The sequence below is a fragment of the Carassius gibelio genome, chromosome A23 (genome assembly GCF_023724105.1).
Source record: "Carassius gibelio isolate Cgi1373 ecotype wild population from Czech Republic chromosome A23, carGib1.2-hapl.c, whole genome shotgun sequence".
In the NCBI taxonomy this organism is placed as follows: domain Eukaryota; kingdom Metazoa; phylum Chordata; class Actinopteri; order Cypriniformes; family Cyprinidae; genus Carassius; species Carassius gibelio.
The window spans coordinates 8,952,067-8,970,200 of NC_068393.1; the positions used below are offsets into that span (position 1 = coordinate 8,952,067).

General features: G+C 38.5%; 2 protein-coding genes across 4 annotated transcripts in view; one reads left to right on the forward strand and one right to left on the reverse strand.

The window, feature by feature from the left end:
* Window positions 1-683: 683 nt before the first annotated feature.
* LOC127944890 (GPI transamidase component PIG-T) lies at window positions 684-8,065 on the reverse strand. The gene is made up of 12 exons (XM_052541296.1): window positions 7,652-8,065; window positions 6,618-6,795; window positions 6,344-6,471; window positions 5,168-5,268; window positions 4,982-5,068; window positions 4,776-4,863; window positions 4,368-4,465; window positions 4,071-4,227; window positions 3,692-3,892; window positions 3,023-3,188; window positions 2,767-2,850; window positions 684-1,927 (listed from the first exon to the last, which is right to left on the reverse strand). Exons 1-12 carry the CDS (start codon window positions 8,016-8,018, stop codon window positions 1,675-1,677), a joined length of 1,908 nt encoding a protein of 635 aa, XP_052397256.1. The 5' UTR covers window positions 8,019-8,065; the 3' UTR covers window positions 684-1,674.
* A 4,575-nt stretch (window positions 8,066-12,640) lies between these two features.
* Window positions 12,641-18,134, forward strand: part of LOC127944828 (phosphatase and actin regulator 3-like) — a 58,028-nt gene continuing 52,534 nt past the window's right edge. For 2 of the 3 annotated variants that reach the window (XM_052541134.1, XM_052541133.1), the window contains exon 1: window positions 12,641-12,908. In XM_052541134.1, coding sequence (XP_052397094.1) covers window positions 12,716-12,908 — 193 coding nt within the window. In that variant the 5' untranslated portion in view covers window positions 12,641-12,715. The remainder of the gene's footprint in view (window positions 12,909-18,134) is intronic. The other variant, XM_052541132.1, reaches the window with a different exon arrangement.

Below are 18,134 nucleotides of genomic sequence, written 5' to 3' on the forward strand. Positions count from 1 at the left end.
AAAGAAAATTGCTTCATTGAAGAGTTGGTATTTTTGGTATGCCAGTGTTCGTTTGGCTGTTCTCTTCTCACATAACAGCTCATTGGCATCAGTGCTTAGGAATGTACAAGTTCCCCTCCCCGAGACCCAAACACAGGCACGTCTTGTAATGAAAGAGACCTCCGTTTCCATCCTCTCCAGGAGCCTGGCAGTAAAAAGGTCAAAGTATTTGTCAGCAAAAACATGACAGTGATGGAAAAGCTTTGAACTTAAGTACTAACCTACCAGAAATTAAACAGTCAGAGGATGCTGGGTAATGCTGCACTTTTAGCAATTTAGTCATGTAAATAGAGAAGAAGAAAGTGCAAATATGAAGAGAATTAGTGCTAAACCGAGGTTCATTGTGCATCAGCTTCCAAGAATGTTAAAACTCAAAAGACATTTATAATAAATGTTGTTCATTTGAACTTTCAGAAATATTTAAGAAATGTTTCTTGAGCATCACATATTAGAAGTATTTTAAAATCTCTTTAAAAAAAGATTTAAGGCTCCAAACTTTTGAATGATAAATAAATATATTTTGTCAGTTGCTTGGCTTCCTTTCCTATGGCATGATGTTGTGTAGCACCATCAGCTACAAATCCCATCTACTGCAAAATCCTTTGAGGCACGAACCCAAAAAATGTTGCACTAAAGAGTCAAACTGTTCTTAAAACGTTTCCAGTCGGTTTATTATAGGAAAGTTAACCAGTGTTAAAGGTAACACCCAATCTGGAGGCCATTATGAGGTGAGGCAAATGCAAAAAACAATTAAAGCAGTCCAATCTTTCAAAACAACACATTTAAATATCAGTGCATTACAGAATATGGAAAATATTTGCCACATTCTTAAGACATCCATTTTGAGTATTTGGATTGTAGTGTCTGTGTTTCTGAGGCTTGGTCACGCTCTCAAAAGGGTGGAGTAGACTGAAACGACTTAACATCATGCATGTATATTTCTCCCAGATGCCGGAACCATGTAGATCCTTTGAAAAATGTTCATGTGACAGCGAGCTATCGTTTTTTTAAAACAATACTGCAAAAATGTATTTGCTTATGTGACAAAAAATAAAACAAAAAAACAAGATAAAAAACAAAACAGTGACTCAGAAAGCACTCAAAACAAAAATAAAATGGAGGCTAATCTTTTGCTTAAGTGACTAACAAAAAAACAACAACAAGATAAAACAAAACAGTGACTCAGAAAGCACTCAAAACAAAAACAAAAATAAAAACAAAAGAGGTGGTTAATCTTTTGCTTCTGTGACTCAGAAAACAAAACAAAAAACAAGATAAAACATAAAACAAAACAAATCAGTGACTCAGAAAGCAAAAAAATAAAAACAAAACGGTGGTTAATCTTTCGCATATGTTACTCACAAAACAAAAAACAAAGTAAAACAACAACAAAAAAAGTGGCTAATCTTTGCATGTGTGACAAAAACAACACCAATGTGACAAATCTTTGCTTGTGTGACTCACAAAAGAAAACCTTAAAAGGAGGATAATCCATTTTGGCAGGTCATTTGTTCAACAGAAGTTCAGAGCATTTACTTGGCATCGAGTCGATCCAGGGCTGACAAGCATCTTAAAACTTCAGCAGCTGCCGTTTAAGCATCACGTCCTAATATGGACATTTATGCTCTCAGTAGTTTAGGCCAGCAGTGGCACTCCCCTCATGCGACGGATGAGGTTGGCCAATCGTTTCGACAGCGGTGGACTCGGTTCATCCACCTGGAAGGTGCGGGTCAGCAAGTTGTAGAAGGAGCCGTAGCCCACCGCGACCACCGTGCAGGTGAGGCAGATGACATTGTAGGGCATGCTGAAGTCAGGCGTGGGTAGATTTACCAGCAGTGGTTCGGTGTACACTCGCACAAAGTAGCTTGATTCTTCTTTGACTGGGACACTGGAAGTCAGAGGTGAAAGGTTATATACAAAGAAAACAAATAAGGTACACTTATTTACTATTTAAGAAATAGTTCACCCAAAAATGCCAAGATGTAGATGAGTTTGTTTCCTCATGTGAACATATTTGGAGAAATGTATGACTACATCACTTGCTCACCAATTGATCCTCTGCAGTGAATGGGTGCCGTCAGAATGAGAGTCCAAACAAATATTAAAAACATCACAATAATCCACACGTAATCCACACTGGGTGAAAGAAACAAATCCATCAAGATGTTTTTAAACTTCATAATCCATAATAAAGCTTCCTCCAGTGATAAAGTCCATCCTGTTCTCCTCTCATATCAAAATCCACACACATATTTGCTTAGAAATGTTTTGGACTGTTTTTACTTATAAACAGAGCTTGAACGGTGTATATTTCGCTACTTATTCAGACTAAATGATTTTTTTTAACTGGAGAAATACTATGGATTAAAGATTCATATTTTAGCTGGAAGAAATGGTTCAAAGTTAAAACACCTGAAAAATGGATTTGTTTCTTACAAAAGCGCAGCTTTCCACTTCACAAGATGTTAACTGGTGGACTGGAGTGATTTGGATTACGTGTGGATTATTGTGATGTTTTTATCAACTGTTTGGACTCTCATTCTGACGGCACCCATTCACTGCAGAGCATCCATTGGTGAGCAAATAACAGTCATATATCTCCAAATCTGTTCTGATGAAGAAACAAACTCATCTACATCTTGGTTTGCCTGAAGGTGAGTACATTTCCAGAAAAAGTTAATTTTTGGATGAACTACTCTTTTAACACCAAGGCCGCTTCATACTTACAAACTGCTGAACAATGGTTGATCTTGTGTGAAGTTGGTGCTCATTGCAACCATACTTGGCACAAGGGCACTGACGACAGAGGACCTGCAAGAACATATTGATGGTACATCAGTCAGACATAGGGAGTGGCACACGGGATGTGCAACAAATCCTTCAACAACAATTATTTTTCAGTCAAGAATTGCAAGAGAACACAAAATCCTAACATGCAAAAGAACCTGGAGGTGAGCGCTTTCAAAACCCTCAAGTGTCTTACCCAACGTAGAAGCCGTGGTTGGGATCAGGTGTGTACTCAGTCCATTTGAGCAGGGCCCTTTCAAACTGTACAGTGACCTCGGTCATGGAGTGAGGGGGTAACTGGATCAGCATCTCCAGCAGATGAGGACGGTGGCGGTCTTTAGCAGGCTGGTACTGAATGTAACCTACAGGAGAAAGCACAAACTTTATGAAGTATGTATTCTCTCTGCTCCTAAGCACAGGACTGGTTCTGCCCACTAAGGATGATTTATAAAAAAAAAAAATTATTGTGCGCATTTTAAAGAGTGTTGAAACATAACTTTTGCCAGCAATTTTCTGTTTTGGGCTTGTTCCTTCCCCAGATGTTTTAACTTCCCCTCTACAACTGATTAATAAAACTGTAAAATCAAGAAAGTCCTGATCGGAATTTCACATTTTGGATTTGTTTAATACATCTGGCATTTCAGTGCATAAAAATGTGTAATTATGTATACATCTAATCCTGAGAGTAACTATATATTATAGCAAATATAGTACATTTAAAGATGATTCAAGTACTGGTAGTCAAAAATGACTTAAATTGAAGAATTGCCCTAAAACAAGTGATAAATGTATAGAAAGCATACATAAAGGTTGAAGTACACAATATATTTTGCACCAGTGCTAGTGTGAGTCTGTGTCTACTCACTAGGTTTGTTATCACGAGATTTGCTGGTGACTGTCAGGGTGTGAATGTACAGCTGCAGGTACCAGGGCACTGAATCCATCAGCAGCACAGGAAAAGCTCGATATGGGTGATTATTATAGATGACAGTGTGGATTTCCCCTGTCTGCAGCCCAAAACCAGCCACGTAGCGCTCTGCATGCAGCAGAGGACGCAGCATATCGCCTAAAGCACAAAGTGAAAGAACCATAGAAGAAGTTGGTGTGACTGGTCTATTAACACAGACGGAAGCTCATTAAGATTGTCACCTTGTAACAATAACATATATAGTTGATCAGAATAATGACCATGCATAAAACATAGCAAGCATCAGATAGTCTCCAGCTATTAAATGCATTCATACCACTGTCTCCTTTCCAGCGCAGAAGGAGATTGAGTGAACGTAACTGGCCAAACGTCTCCGCTCGGCTCAGGTCAAACACGGAGTATGTCCTGCGATCCCCCAGCACCACAGCTTGGCTGAGCAGAGGAGTCGCAGGACTCAACTCGAACAGCTCCCCCTGGTGGACAAACAGCACAACACTCACACTGACTGAAGACAGCAGCTCACTCATGTGGAAAATTATTCATGGATTTTAGGATTTAAAAAGCTTCTTTTTCCCCAGCAGAAAGTATTTTATTGTTTCTGTTTCTGTTTCACCTCAGGGTTGTCTGTGATGTCCACATAGACTTTACTAGACGAAGCAAGAGGACAAGCCTCTGTCAGAGTTCGAGAAAACATCTTAAACAGGGACCATTCTGTGAAAAGAGGAATATAATGATTAATATACAGATGGACTGAGCATAGCATCAACTTTCTATATTATTAGAAACACCACACTGCACCAAATCTTTTGCAAAGTCAATGCCATTTTTATGCTTTTTTTTTTTTTTGATTTCACTTTTTCATCTTTCAAATGGTTTCATTGTCTTTTTCAAAACAGGTGAGCAGTGTTTCGAACGCCGCACAGTTTTTCCACACTTGAGGTAAATCAAGCTACAAATGCCTAGTTGGCACGCTGAACAAAAGGAGGAAGTCTTCTAACATCAAACGTTCATTATTACTCACCCTTTTTGCCTTGGCCTGAAGTGTAGAGATCAAACACAACATTGAGAGTTTGTCTCAGCTCCCACGCTTTACTTGTGCATCGCTCATCCTAAGAGAGAAAATCTGAGGAGTCATCAGGAATGCAAAGACATTTCCAGACAGAGTACAACCTGTGCCAGAATCTCTCTCTGTTATTTTGTTAAAGAAACGTTTGAAGAGAAGCTCACCTGACAGACGGGTCTGATGTGAACAGCCTGGGAGTGGAAACTGCTGTGAAACAGCTTCTCTGACTTCAGGAGAACCGCCAGACCTGCCTGGAGGAAAAAAAAATGTAAAAAGCAAAACCATAAATTTAATTAGTTACTGCCTTTTTTTAAATTTCCTGTTATTAAATTGCAGCTAATGACGTGAACCTTAGAACCACAAGGGAGAAGCTTCTTCCAGGGTGTGAGATTCTCAGTGCAGACGATTTCACGTGGCAATGTGGCGTAGCGTAAAAAACGGTGATCTGTAGCTGTGTGGAGAGAAAGATATCAGTCACATGTCAAAAAGAGATTACATTTTACTTTGTTGCTTTAAAAGTATAGCGTGAACTAATTGGGTGAATTTAAATAAAGAACAGCACTACAACCAATCATCTGCTGATGTGACATTAACTGAACCCTAAAGGTAAGTTCACACTGCCAACGATTAAAGCTGCGATTCAGTTCCTCAGCGTGAATGCATGATATGATTAATGGTTGGGGGTAACACATTACAAGTAACGGGAATTATGTTATCAGATTCCTTTTTTAAGTAACTTGGAAAGTAACACATTACTTTTTAATTAACAAGAGAATATCAGAGTTTCTTTTGTAACACCAGTTACTTTGTTTTCCCATTTATTGACTGACAGGTCTCCGGTTCCCATATTGGGAAAAATCAGAGTACAGATGAGTCGTGTGTGCTGTGTGAACATGACGTAGTGCTAGACTAAATGTGAATGTGCATTAATTCATCCCACTCACAAAAAAGCAACAGATTTTTAATTCATCAAAATGAATTAAAACAGTGAAATGTAAACTCAGAATATGACACAAACCTGCAATAATTAAATATATTAAATAACACGAAATGCATCTAATCCCATTTTATCAACCAATGTCTTTACTGCTGACCTTTGATGATACGTTGAAATAATAAGCAAATAAGCAAAATGCTAATAAGCAAAAATGACTTTAGATAAACTAACAATTGAGCTTCATTGTTTTTTTGTTTGTTTTTTTATTGCTGAAGAGTGTTGAACCTTCGTCTCCTGCGTTCTACTCTACAGACATGGATTTACTTTTCCTTCAGGTTTATTCATTCTACTTTTTGGTGTGAAAGGGCTTTTACATTTGCAATAAATAGAACTTGATATATTAAAAACAATCAAGCCCTGCTCATATTTAAAAAGTAATGCAAAAGTAACGTAATGCATTACTAAAAAAAAAAAAGTAACTAAGTAACGTAATTAGTTCGCTTTTTAAGGAGTAACGCAATACTGAAATGGATTACTTTTAAAAGTAACTTTCCCCAAAACTGGATACAATGAGCGGGAAGAGCCGTACCATTCCCCAGACCCAGCGGTTTAAAAGAAGCACTGGGCTGTACAGTGTTGGTCAGGTCAATGAAGTTCAGAGATGCACAGAAGATCCCAGAGAGGACGTTGGTAAGTTCCTTCCAGTTTCCATCCACACTGAGAATTGAACAAAATTCAGTGGACAGTTAGTTCATTACGGAGTCGCAATTTATTCAGTCCAAATTTCAGAATCATACAAACGTGCTTATAAATCAAGGTCTCTTGAGTTTTCTCAGTTAATTTAAGGACACGTAGGTGCTCACTCGCTCACGGTGTCGTGGAACCACACCCACAGCTCTGCTCCCGGGGGAGAGGGGATGAAGGGCTGCCCCCACTGCATGGTCCTCCAGAAGCCCTGCGTGAACGAGATGTGCAGCTCTCGCACCGAGAACTTGGACAGCACTTGACCGAGGGATTTGGGGAACAGCCGGTAATGAGAAACTGTGGGCAAAAAAGACGAATCATGCAAACAAATGTTAAGACTTGAGGTGATATTTGCAAGGATCAGCTCTTCATGCAAACTTTTACTTCTGTGGCAAGCATAATCACAACAGTGTACAGACTAAAACCTGTTCATTTCATTCATATTTTAAATAGTACCCCAGACTTAATTTTAATAACCAAGTCTGTTAATTTCATTCCTATTTGAAATACTGTACCACATTTAATTGTATTCTTTAGACCTTTTCTTTTTTTAAATACTACACCATATTTAGTTTAATTCACTAATCGATTCATTTGATCCATGATATAAAATACTACACTGAATTTGATTAGTTTCGACTACAAGGAATCACACTTGATGAGTAAAATGTATACTTTGTTCATAAAATTAAGTTCAAAAATTGGAAGGAAATAAAAGTCTATTAATAGAATTCATAAACACCACATTCTACTGCTTATTATCATAAACTTTTTGATCTGAAGGCTTATGTTTAAATGCTTGAAACTAGTTTTTGTGAACAAATATAAACAGTCTACGCATTATTTATTTTTCAGTTTCTATTCATTCCGACAGACAGAGAAATAAATGCAGCTAATAGTTGTCCAGTAAACATGTGAACTCCTTCATGCCGTGTAAAAGGCATGCCATGATACATCTCATGAAGGAGCCCCAGTGCTACACTGACATTTAACAATGAAACTTGTTTCCTATTTCTCCATCTCTATTATTTGATCATTTTGACGTCGTTACAATTGTTATTATTTAATGTGGGAGACAGAGAAGGGAGTAAAGGTGTTAATTTGGATGTTGTTGTACAGAGACTATTTCTGAGTGTGATGATTGACAGCTCACCCTTCTGTCCCTCGCGCAGGAAGTCAGTGTCCCACAGTGTGCGGAACTGAAAGCTGGCATAAATGTCTCCGGAGTGCAGGGGCCGGATGACCAGCTCCTCCTGAAACTGATCTTTCGCTGGTGCTGGTGTTAAAGTCTCGCTGTTTTTGGAGCCGTCGCTTTTATCCACCTCAACATCCGTCGACAGCCATTGCCTTTCATTCAGATCCTCTCCAGCGACACCGCCATTAGTATTAACCTCTGAAATGCTCAGTTTTTCTGCTTTATTATCGTTTGCTTTTTCAAGCGTGTCACAATTACTGGGGTGAGCTAAACTAGAAAAAAATAAAATGCATACTAAAGACAAACCGCTCCTGTGCGCAGCCATTTTTGCCGCAGCTTCCTGTACTGTACACACTTCCTGAATGTCGTTGACAGCTTTGACCAATCAGAGAAGGGCATGTAGAAATATGACCAATGGGAGACGGGAATCTACAATTTTTTGTCAACAAGAGATCTAAATTTTATTGTAAATTCTGCGCTGCAGAACAAATAATAAAGAGTAAATAATAATAATAACAATAATATGAAATTATCAGCATTTATGTTAAACAGCAAATGATTCAGTTTATTGTTCATGTAAACTCATTACATTTGGACTGCAGTAGCCTATCCAAAGATTCATATTCATTCAGTGTTCCTGTGGCAGCTATTAATAATAATTAATAAGTAATTATGAATTAATTTGAATAAGAAAGCTGCTTGGTTAATTTTACAGTAACTAAACAACTCTGTCTGACTCTTGGCAGCCTATCAGTGTTTCAAATCCTTTTATTTGGCTTTGTTCAGCTTTGTTTGTGGCCCTTTCTGCAGAGTTAATGTTTGTTCATACAAAGTTTTCATAATTTTTTCCTCCAGCTAATAAACAATAAAAACACTGAGGCTGATCAAAATCCACCCAAATTCAAAGAGGTCAAGCATTCTTTCTTTCTTTTAGAAATATAATTTCTGGTGTGAAGAGGTCTTTATACTATTGGCTTGTGTGAGTGCCTTGTGGTGAGTCTCTTGTAAAATTCACTTCACAGAGCCCTCTGAAATCAGTTCTTTTCATTTATTGTGTATGGTCATCAGTCATTTCATTAGAATTATACTGAACTCTCTTTCTTTAAGGGGTGGGTGAAATGCTATTTCCTGCATACTGAGTTTTTTACACTGTTAAAGAGTTGGATTCCCATGCTAAACATGGACAAAGTTTCAAAAATTAAGTTGTACGTTTGAAGGAGTATTTCTGATCGAAAAATACTCCTTCCGGTTTGTCACAAGTTTCGTAAAGTTTTTTTCGAGTATGGCTCTGTGTGACGTTAGATTGAGCGGAATTTCCTTATATGGGTCCTGAGGCACTTCTGCCGGAAGAGCGCGCGCTCCCGTATAGCAGAGCACTGAGAGCACAACAGACATTCACTGATCAGAGCGAGAGCGTCGCGAAATGTCACAAAAGGAGTGTGTTTTTGGTTGCCAGGGCAAGACAACCCTGCACAGATTACCAAAGAAAAAACAGCGTTAAGGGACCAGTGGATGGAGTTTATTTTTACACAGCATCAACGGAGTTGTGCAAGTGTTTGTTCCCTGCATTTCGAAGATGCTTGTTTTACAAACAAGGCCCAGTTTGATGATGGATTTGCCTATAGTTTATTTCTTAAGGATGATGCAATCCCAACGAAAAAGGGTCACGATCGTGTGTTGGAACCGCAGGCGGTGAGTAAAACTGCTTAAAATATCTCTGCCTCCTTGTTAGTGCGTCCGCCTCCCATGCCGGAGACCCGGGTTCGAGCCCCGCTCGGAGCGAGTTGTTGCTGCTGCTGCTCTCGTTCAGTTTCAGCCTTCACAGCTGTCACAGCTTCCAAATAGCCTGACTATGTCAGACTTCCTACTTCCGCTCAATTTCATTTCGCTTCTATACTCAGTCTGATACAGCGTCAGAGCTTTCTGTTTGCCACCGGTCTGGAAACAGCCGGGCCAATCAACGAACAGAGGGCGGGCTGAGAGCCGTGACGTAGATGCTAAGCACCGAGTTTTACATTGTAGGTTAGAGAAATCGAAAACCGAAACGACCGCGGAAATGGGAAACGAGACACGGGATGCAATTCGCTCTGTTATGGAGAACATTCAACTCTTTTTCAAACTGCAAAAGTCGTTTACAGCCATGTTCACTCCGGTATTTCGCTCGCATCATCATGTGTTTACAACAGGTTTACAGTGGAAGTTCAATCATCGATTTGAGTTCAATGCATGATGTCTATGCTTCGATGCGGCTGTACAGGGGCGGAACATACGTCATAACTAAACGTATCTGATTGGCTTACGGGTAACCAATGATTTTAAACTTCAGACAAGCGCCCCCTAGCGAGAGAGAAAACACTTCTCTATTATGCCATTCAAGACTCTGTCTACGAAGCAAAGTGAAGTAGCAGAGTCTGGTATTACCAGACTAGCTTCCAAACGCTCTCAACGCAAAAGCCTACTCGCGCTTGTGATTCTTTAGCTCCGCCCACACGTCACGCCTCCAGCCGGTCGTGTTTTTCCGGGAAAAATCGGTACAGACTATCTTTCTCTTATGAATATAATAAAACTAAAGACTTTTTGGAGTTATGAAGGATGCAGTACTACTCTATAGGTACTCAAGATTAACAGGATATTGAGTGAAAACGAGCATTTCACCCCCCCTTTAAATGAACCAATTACTAAGTTTATTTGGTTTGTTTATGAATAAGATGTCCAAATTCATTCAGTTCCCAGAGAGCACACATATGTGCTAGATGTCTGTTAAAGATTGTTTCATCTGGAAAGCATCTGCTGTGTACAAACATCTGATAGACATCTTTAAGATGTCAGTTTTACCTACATTCTATTTGACATCTGACAGGAAACGTCCTATAGACGTATTGGAGATGAGCAAACACTCTGTGCCTTCACCCCTCATATCACATGTTCATCACAGAGGTGTCTGCACAATCTGACGTGTGTTGCAGCCTGGAATGAAACCATGCCATGCTGGTTTTGTCTCACTTTTGGCTTGCTCAGTTGTGGATGCTGGACTGACTGCACAGACACTATTCGAAGAGTGCTGAACTGGATGATGACTTCACTGAATCATCAATGAACTGACTTTAGCTGGAAAAATTATTTTGTTGTTGTCTTGCATTACTGACAAATAATTTCCCTGTTTGACACTGTAAAGCTGCTTTGACACAATCAGCATTGTATAAAGCGTGCACTATACAAATAAAGGTGACTTGACTTGACGTCTGCACTTCAAATGCAAGACCTGCCCAGTAGGCACACAACGTCATTAGACGTTGACAGTTGTCATGAAGGGCAAAATTACCTATATAGAAATAATTTTTTGAACCAGGCGGTAAACATGTTTTATTCTGCTGTAACATTGGGAATTTTAACATGGGGAGTCTATGGGATTGACTACCTTTTGCAGCCAGTTGATGAATTACAGTCACAGTCACTTCCGTATGGGCTTCACGAGGGAGAGCGGGAGGTTGCCTAAAAATCACATTCTTACTGTAAATAGGCCTACACATTTTCTGGTGGGGTTCCTCGGATAAAAGTTGCATTCCAGTATCTAAATAACATGTTATTTTGGTCGCTTCAAATGAAAACATTCCACTGCAACAGTGTAAAAGTAGCCCAATTCTGCGGGAAACCCACAGACTTGGCAACACTGGACTTACATTTACAGGTGCATCTTAATAAATTAGAATGTAGTGGAAAAGTTCATTTATTTCAGTAATTCAACTTAAACTGTGAAACTCATGTATTAAATAAATTCATTGCACAACGACTGAAGTTTAAGTATTTGATTCTTTTAATTGTGATGATTTTGGCTCACATTTAACAAAATCTAAACAAATTAGAATATGATGACATGTCAATCAGCTAATCAACTCAAAACACCTGAATAGGTTTCCTGAGCCTTCAAAATGGTCTCTCAGTTTGGTTCACTAGGCTACACAATCATGAGGAAGACTGCTGATCTGACAGTTGTTAAGAAGACAATCATTGACACACTTCACAAGGAGGGTAAGCCACAAACATTCATTGCCAAAGAAGCTGACTGTGCACAGAGTGCTGTATCCAAGCATGTTAACAGAAAGTTGAGTGGAAGGGAAAAGTGTGGAAAAAAAGATACACAACCAACCGAGAGAACCGTAGCCTTATGAGGATTGTCAAGCAAAATCAATTCAAGAAATTGAGTGAACTTCACCAGGAATGGACTGAGGCTGAGGTCAAGGCATCAAGGGCCACCACACACAGACCGGTCGAGGAATTTGCTGAACCACATACAACGTCAGAGGCGTCTTACCTGGGCTAAGGAGAAGAAGAACTGGACTGTTGCCCAGTGGTCCAAAGTCCTCTTTTCAGATGAGAGCAAGTTTTGTATTTCATTTGGAAACCAAGGTCCTAGAGTCTGGAGGAAGGCTGGAGAAGCTCATAGCCCAAGTTGCTTGAAGTCCAGTGTTAAGTTTCCACAGTCTGTGATGATTTGGGGTGCAATGTTATCTGCTGGTGTTGGTCCATTGTGTTTTGTGTTTTGTCCATTCTAATTTATTGAGATGCACCTGTATACCTCAGACACTTTTATCCAAAGCGATTTACAAATGAGTACAATGCAAGCAGTCAAAATCAACAAAATAGCAATGATATAAAAGTGCTATAACAAGTCTCAGTTAGCTTAATAGGAAGTTTTTTAAATAATATAATAATTAAAAAGAAAACAGATAGAAAAGAAAAAGATTAGACTGTTTTTTTATTATTATTAATTAAGACTTAGGCTAAATAAGCGAGCGAAATAATTCGTTCACCTCAAATCTCAAATACACTGATTCACCGCAACAAGGTCTGTAAAAATTAAAAATAAATAATTGTATTGTCAGTGGGTCATAGTGAAGCGCGTACACACACAAATACCCCAACCCTCATGACAGACACACTCGGTTTCCTACCCCTTGCACACACACACACACACACACACAGTCACTGTAGAGGGCTCTAATTCAGCATGCCTGCTGCTGGATGCTCTTAGACCGAGACGCATCCTCCTCACCGTCGGGTTTGACTGCCTCTGAAAGGGATTTCAATATTTTATTCACAGCTCTCCTCATGGCTTCATCGGACGGAATAGACAAATGTCTCCTGCACAGAGGCAGATCTCAAAGTGACCCGAACATCCTCAGCGAGTCTTGCATTGATCTCTCGCACAGCGCAGGTAAGACGGTGCATTTATTGTCTGGAGATATCATTAGAGTACGCGCTTTTCATTTCCACACGCGATGGAGGTGAAAGTGGCTCCATAATCTGCATTAACAACCCCCACTTTCATTTCAGTGTTGTGCGCTTCACGAATGAGATCAGTCAAATTACGCCGCATTTGATGCTCCGTCTGTGTCCCGATGAAATGCATCTGGCTACCATAGTAATATTTCCCTATGGATCTGCGTTATGGTAGCTATAACATAAAACCGTATAGCAGACAGTCTAGAGATTATGTGCCAACTGTGGCTTATGCTACCGTTCAAAATGAACAGACAAAAAGATTTAGATCCCAATTTTCACTGAGGGAGGGTCCTCGGTGTCTTTTGTCTCTTGTGCACCTCTGTGATCATTTAATGCATGTTTGCTTTTGAGGACCTGATGAAATGAGATGCATTTTTTGCTGCTTTGGCAACATTGGCTGGTGTGTCAGAAACCTTCGTTCCGCACTGAGACTGCGCATTCACTGCTCCTGCCTATATTCAACAGAGCAGGTCAATGGTGTCTCCTGGAGAAACGGATGTAGTGAGGTTTCTTGAAGGCAGCTTTTTTTGATGGTGGACAAAAAGCACATCTCATTGGAGTCGGATTTGGAGTATTCAGTGTGGTCTGAAATGTATGCTTTGTGTTCATTGTCAATTATAGAACAGGCGAATCTCATCAAACCTGTCAAGAATGTCCGGGTCATATGTGACCCTACCCTACCCTACCCCTACCCCCTTTTTTATTTTTATTTTTTTTTTATTTACTGTTTTATACATTAAATCATCCTTCATAAAGATGTAGAACATTCTGTTAAAATATAACCTTTATATTTTTAATGTTGGCCATGTCAAAGATCATATAGTGAAAATCATATAGTGAAATTAATGGTTGAAATCAAACTTTGGTGTTTGTCTCTCATAATTAGATTTTAAGACTTTAACATGGATTTCACAAACAGGGTCACATATTACACCCTAAATTCAGAGGAAAGAAGTACAAGACTGTGCTATAATAAGAAACCAGGAAGAGATAATCCCAGTTTTAGAAATCATATTTTTTTCCATTGTTTATTTTTTCATAGCAATTAAGCACTTTCTGCTCTCAGTTCATTACATACACTATATAATAAGAATAAGCAAAAAATAATGTCTCTGAATTTTAATAAGTTTTAATAAAATTTTGTAATAAGTGTGTGTGTGTGTGTGTGTGTGTATATATATAATATAATATATAAGATATAAGAATATATTATAAGAATACACACACACACACACGCATAAATACACTATTTATAATATATACAAATACAATGAAATTATTGCAGCATATTTGGACATTTCACTTTATAATTGAGTTGCAATGTTTTTTGGGGGGCAAATTAAGTGCTTAATTGCTATTAAAATAATGTAAATAATAATTCTAATAGTCCTGAAACTGTATATTCTGAATGTATTGTGAAATATGTTTAACGGGATTTACCTTTGAACATGAGGTCCAGCGTATAAGTGGAGTGGAAATAATGCACAATGACCAAGCAATCCTCTTCTGACTTGGGAAAGAATAAGAACAAATACCAGTTGATCTTTTTCCATCTGAACGTGAAATCTATTGCGATAAAGATAACTTCTTTGAATCCCCCGCAGTGTCACCTTTAGCTTTATTGGTTTATTCTGCAGGGACCACTATTTCATCATGGCTGCGCTACCAATCAATGAGGCCAAGAGTCATGTTAACCTTTTCTCTTTTTAGTGATGGAAAAAATCTGATGTAACATGACATCTGCAGGTAGGCTACTTCCATTCCACTCTGACAGTGTGGGAGCAGCACCATGTTACAAAAGACTGTTCACTGTCAAGTGCAGCTATCTTTAGGCCTTTAAATACAGAGGAAATAGATTTCTAGATTAATTCAGATGCTCAACAGTAAGAGCTGCTTTGACGTTTATCTTAAAAAAATAATGCATTAAAAGAATGACTTTTGCATTGAAATGTCGGTATTGGGGAGCAATGGGAAGACCGATGGAGCTCAGAAAGATATGTGAGCTGTAAGAGAGCGTGTGATTGAGACAGGAGTAGTCGAGAGAGTCTGTGTGCTTTAGTGCTATCTGTTACTCATCGACAGTGCCGGTGGTAGATGTCTTCTCGAGCTCAGTGTTCATTAATTAAATGGCTGAACGATATGTGGCCATTCTCTGTAATGCAGGCCTGGAGAAGACTGCTGCATCACGATTTAACAATGAGGAAGTTCACACTGCTCACAGATGCCTGTTAACACTTCAGTTTGTCATGGTGCCGTTTTAGCACTTTCTTCCTTCATAAGAATATCTGTCATTGCATCAGCATCCTACTCCAAACCTTCATGGAAATATCAAATTTAGCCCTCCGATGCATCCGGTGCATGCGTTTGTGTGTGTGTGTTGTGTTGAAAAGTTTGGGGTCGGTAAGATTAAAAACAAAAATCTAAAATATTGCAAAAACAAATACTGTATGATTACAGTATTCAAAGTACAGTATGATTATAATAAAAATAGCTGTTGTTTATGTTAATATCTTTTCAAATGTAAATTATTCCTGTATTTTCAGGAGTCATTAGTTTTCAGTATCGCATGATCCTTCAAAAATCATTCAGATATGCTGATTTTCTGCTTAAGAAATATTTCTCATTATTATCAATGTGGAAAATAGTTAATATTTTTGTAGAAACTGTGATATATTTTTTCTTTTTCATTGATGTATAGGAAATTCAAAAGATCAACATTTATTTGACATTATTAAATATGTTATAAATGTCTTTACCGTCACTTTTGATCAATTTAAAGCATATTTTTAAGTATTATTACATTATTTTACATCAGTCTTTTTTGTGGTATTTTCCATAATCACTTCAATAAAACAAATATTTTCATTTTATGTAGACGTATAATGATATGCAGTGACACAAAAAAGTCCTAAATGATGGATAATCTGAATGTTTATGAATGCAGCACTCTGATTGGTTAAAGACTGACTGCTTTAGAGGATGTCGTGCATAAAAAGGGCTAAACTGTCTATACTTCTAGCACAGCATTCTCTTGCTCATAGCTCTCAGAGGTGTGTTAACCTTTTAAACTGTGCCCAGTAGTCAAAGAAGGAGGTTGAACAGGAAGACAGAGAGACATCATGATTGAGATCTGATTAGTTTCAGTAGATTTGAGGCATCGTCCCATAAGATGATCATCAGGTTGATTAAAAGAGTCTTACTGTACATTTCCATTCTGTGATGGACCCCATGCCCTGCTCACTTCACACCTCTTTACACATTAATAGTGTTTTCACAGTTTGGTGAACTTCTTGCACCTGAACAATGAGATGAAAATTTGTATTTTGTAACTAAGATAAAGTGAACATTTTGGGCTGTTCAAGACACAGATAAATAATTTCTAAAGAAACTAAAAACTGATTTAAAGTATTTTTTTGAGTCTCAGTGATCTTTTTCAGTTTTTCTTTATGTCCTGTGGACAAGGCAATATGTACTGAATATTTCAATAGGAAAAATGAGAAATCATCGTTAATATATTAATATTTATGCTCACTTTTAAAAACTCAGTCTCTTCCTCTTACTTGGCTTTGTAACAGTATTTTAAAGTTCCTTGTGAATAACAAATATCATTACATTGGGGTTTGTGCAAAGGCCAGTGTTCTGAGATGGGCTGTGACTCATCAGCTTCCCTTGTGCTGGCCGGTGCGAGCGCTTGTTCACCAGGGTGTGTGTAGCGTCTGATGAAAACGTCTGGCCCAGAAAGTCCTTGATATTTCTTTCCTTGCATCTTTCACTTCTTCGGTTCTAAAACAATGCATAAAACAGCATTGTTTTAGACTGACTATGATTGCGTCCTTAAAGGGACACTCCACCCCAAAATGACAGTTTTGTCACCAATCACTTACCCCCATGTCATTCCAAACCCGTAAAAGCTTTGTTCTTCTTCAGAACACAATGTAAGATATTTTGGATGAAAACAGGGAGTCGCATTGACTGCCAAGTAAGTTACACTGTCAATGTCTAGGAAAGTATGAAAGACACCGTCAGAATAGTCCATCTGCCATCAGTGATTCAACCGTAACATTATGAGGTGACGAGAATACTTTTTGTATGCAAATAAACCGTAGCACCATTTTTGAGAATATCTGTGGGCGCAAGCATCGTACGATTTCTGTGTCAGCCGCACCACAAGGATGTGCTGTTTTCTTTCAAATCAAAGTGTAAATACACATAGAAAACATATCCTTGTGGTGCGTAACAGAAGAGCGTAAACTGCTTGCATTCAGCTCATATTCTCCAAAATGGCGCTATGCTGATGTGTAGAGACATTGAGACAAATTGTTGAATAAAGTCATTATTTTTGTTTTCTTCGTATACATACAGTATTTTCATCGCTTCATAACGTTACGGTTAAATCACTGATGGCAGAATAACTATTCTGACGATGTCTTTCATACTTTTCTGGACCTTGACAGTGTGACTTACTTTGCAGTCTATGGGACAGTCTCAATCCTCCCGGTTTTCATCCAAAATATCTTAAATTGTGTTCCAAAGATAAAACAAAGCTTTTATGGGTCTGGAACGACATGGGGGTAAGTGATTAATGACAACATTTTCATTTTTGGGTGGAGTATCCCTTTAAGAAGATGAATTCTCATATGTTTGGTTTTGCAGTGGCTTAAAGGCCGGATCAGTATTTCACTAAAGCTACTTTCATCTGTTCTGCTGTCATTGTTGATTTGAGCAGTTGTATTTTAAGGGTAAGAGCCCTCAGTAGAAGGTACAAGGCAAACACAAGCTCAGAGTTTAGCCTAGCTGACAGATCTTGATCATGACTGCTTGTATGTATCTGTATGATGTATTTTTTGTTGCTCATCCACACAAGACATTGACATCAGCTGTGTGTTATTCTATCTTGAGAGTGCACTAACTCTTCATAGACAGCATCATGCTGTAGATCAGCACAGCAATCATGTGATTAGGAATTTTGACAGGACAAGGTTTGTTTTCCTTTCCTCAAGTACTTCTGTACAAATATGCGGACAAACAATCCAACCTGGATTTTATGGGGCAATTTATTTTTTATTTATTTATTTTTTTTTGCCTTAAATGAATTAACTCACTGCAGCTTGCAACAATATTTATGGCAATTTTGTGTTGTTGTGCAGTGAAAACCCAG

Excerpts from the sequence above, each read along its gene's own strand:
- LOC127944890 (XM_052541296.1), bottom strand. The coding sequence starts at position 8,018 with ATGGCTGCGCACAGGAGCGGTTTGTCTTTAGTATGCATTTTATTTTTT. Across the intron at positions 4,466-4,775 it reads TTCAGGCCAAGGCAAAAAGG|AATGGTCCCTGTTTAAGATG; the intron begins GTGAGTAATAAT and ends CTCTTTTCACAG. Across the intron at positions 3,189-3,691 it reads ATCTCGTGATAACAAACCTA|GTTACATTCAGTACCAGCCT; the intron begins GTGAGTAGACAC and ends TTTCTCCTGTAG.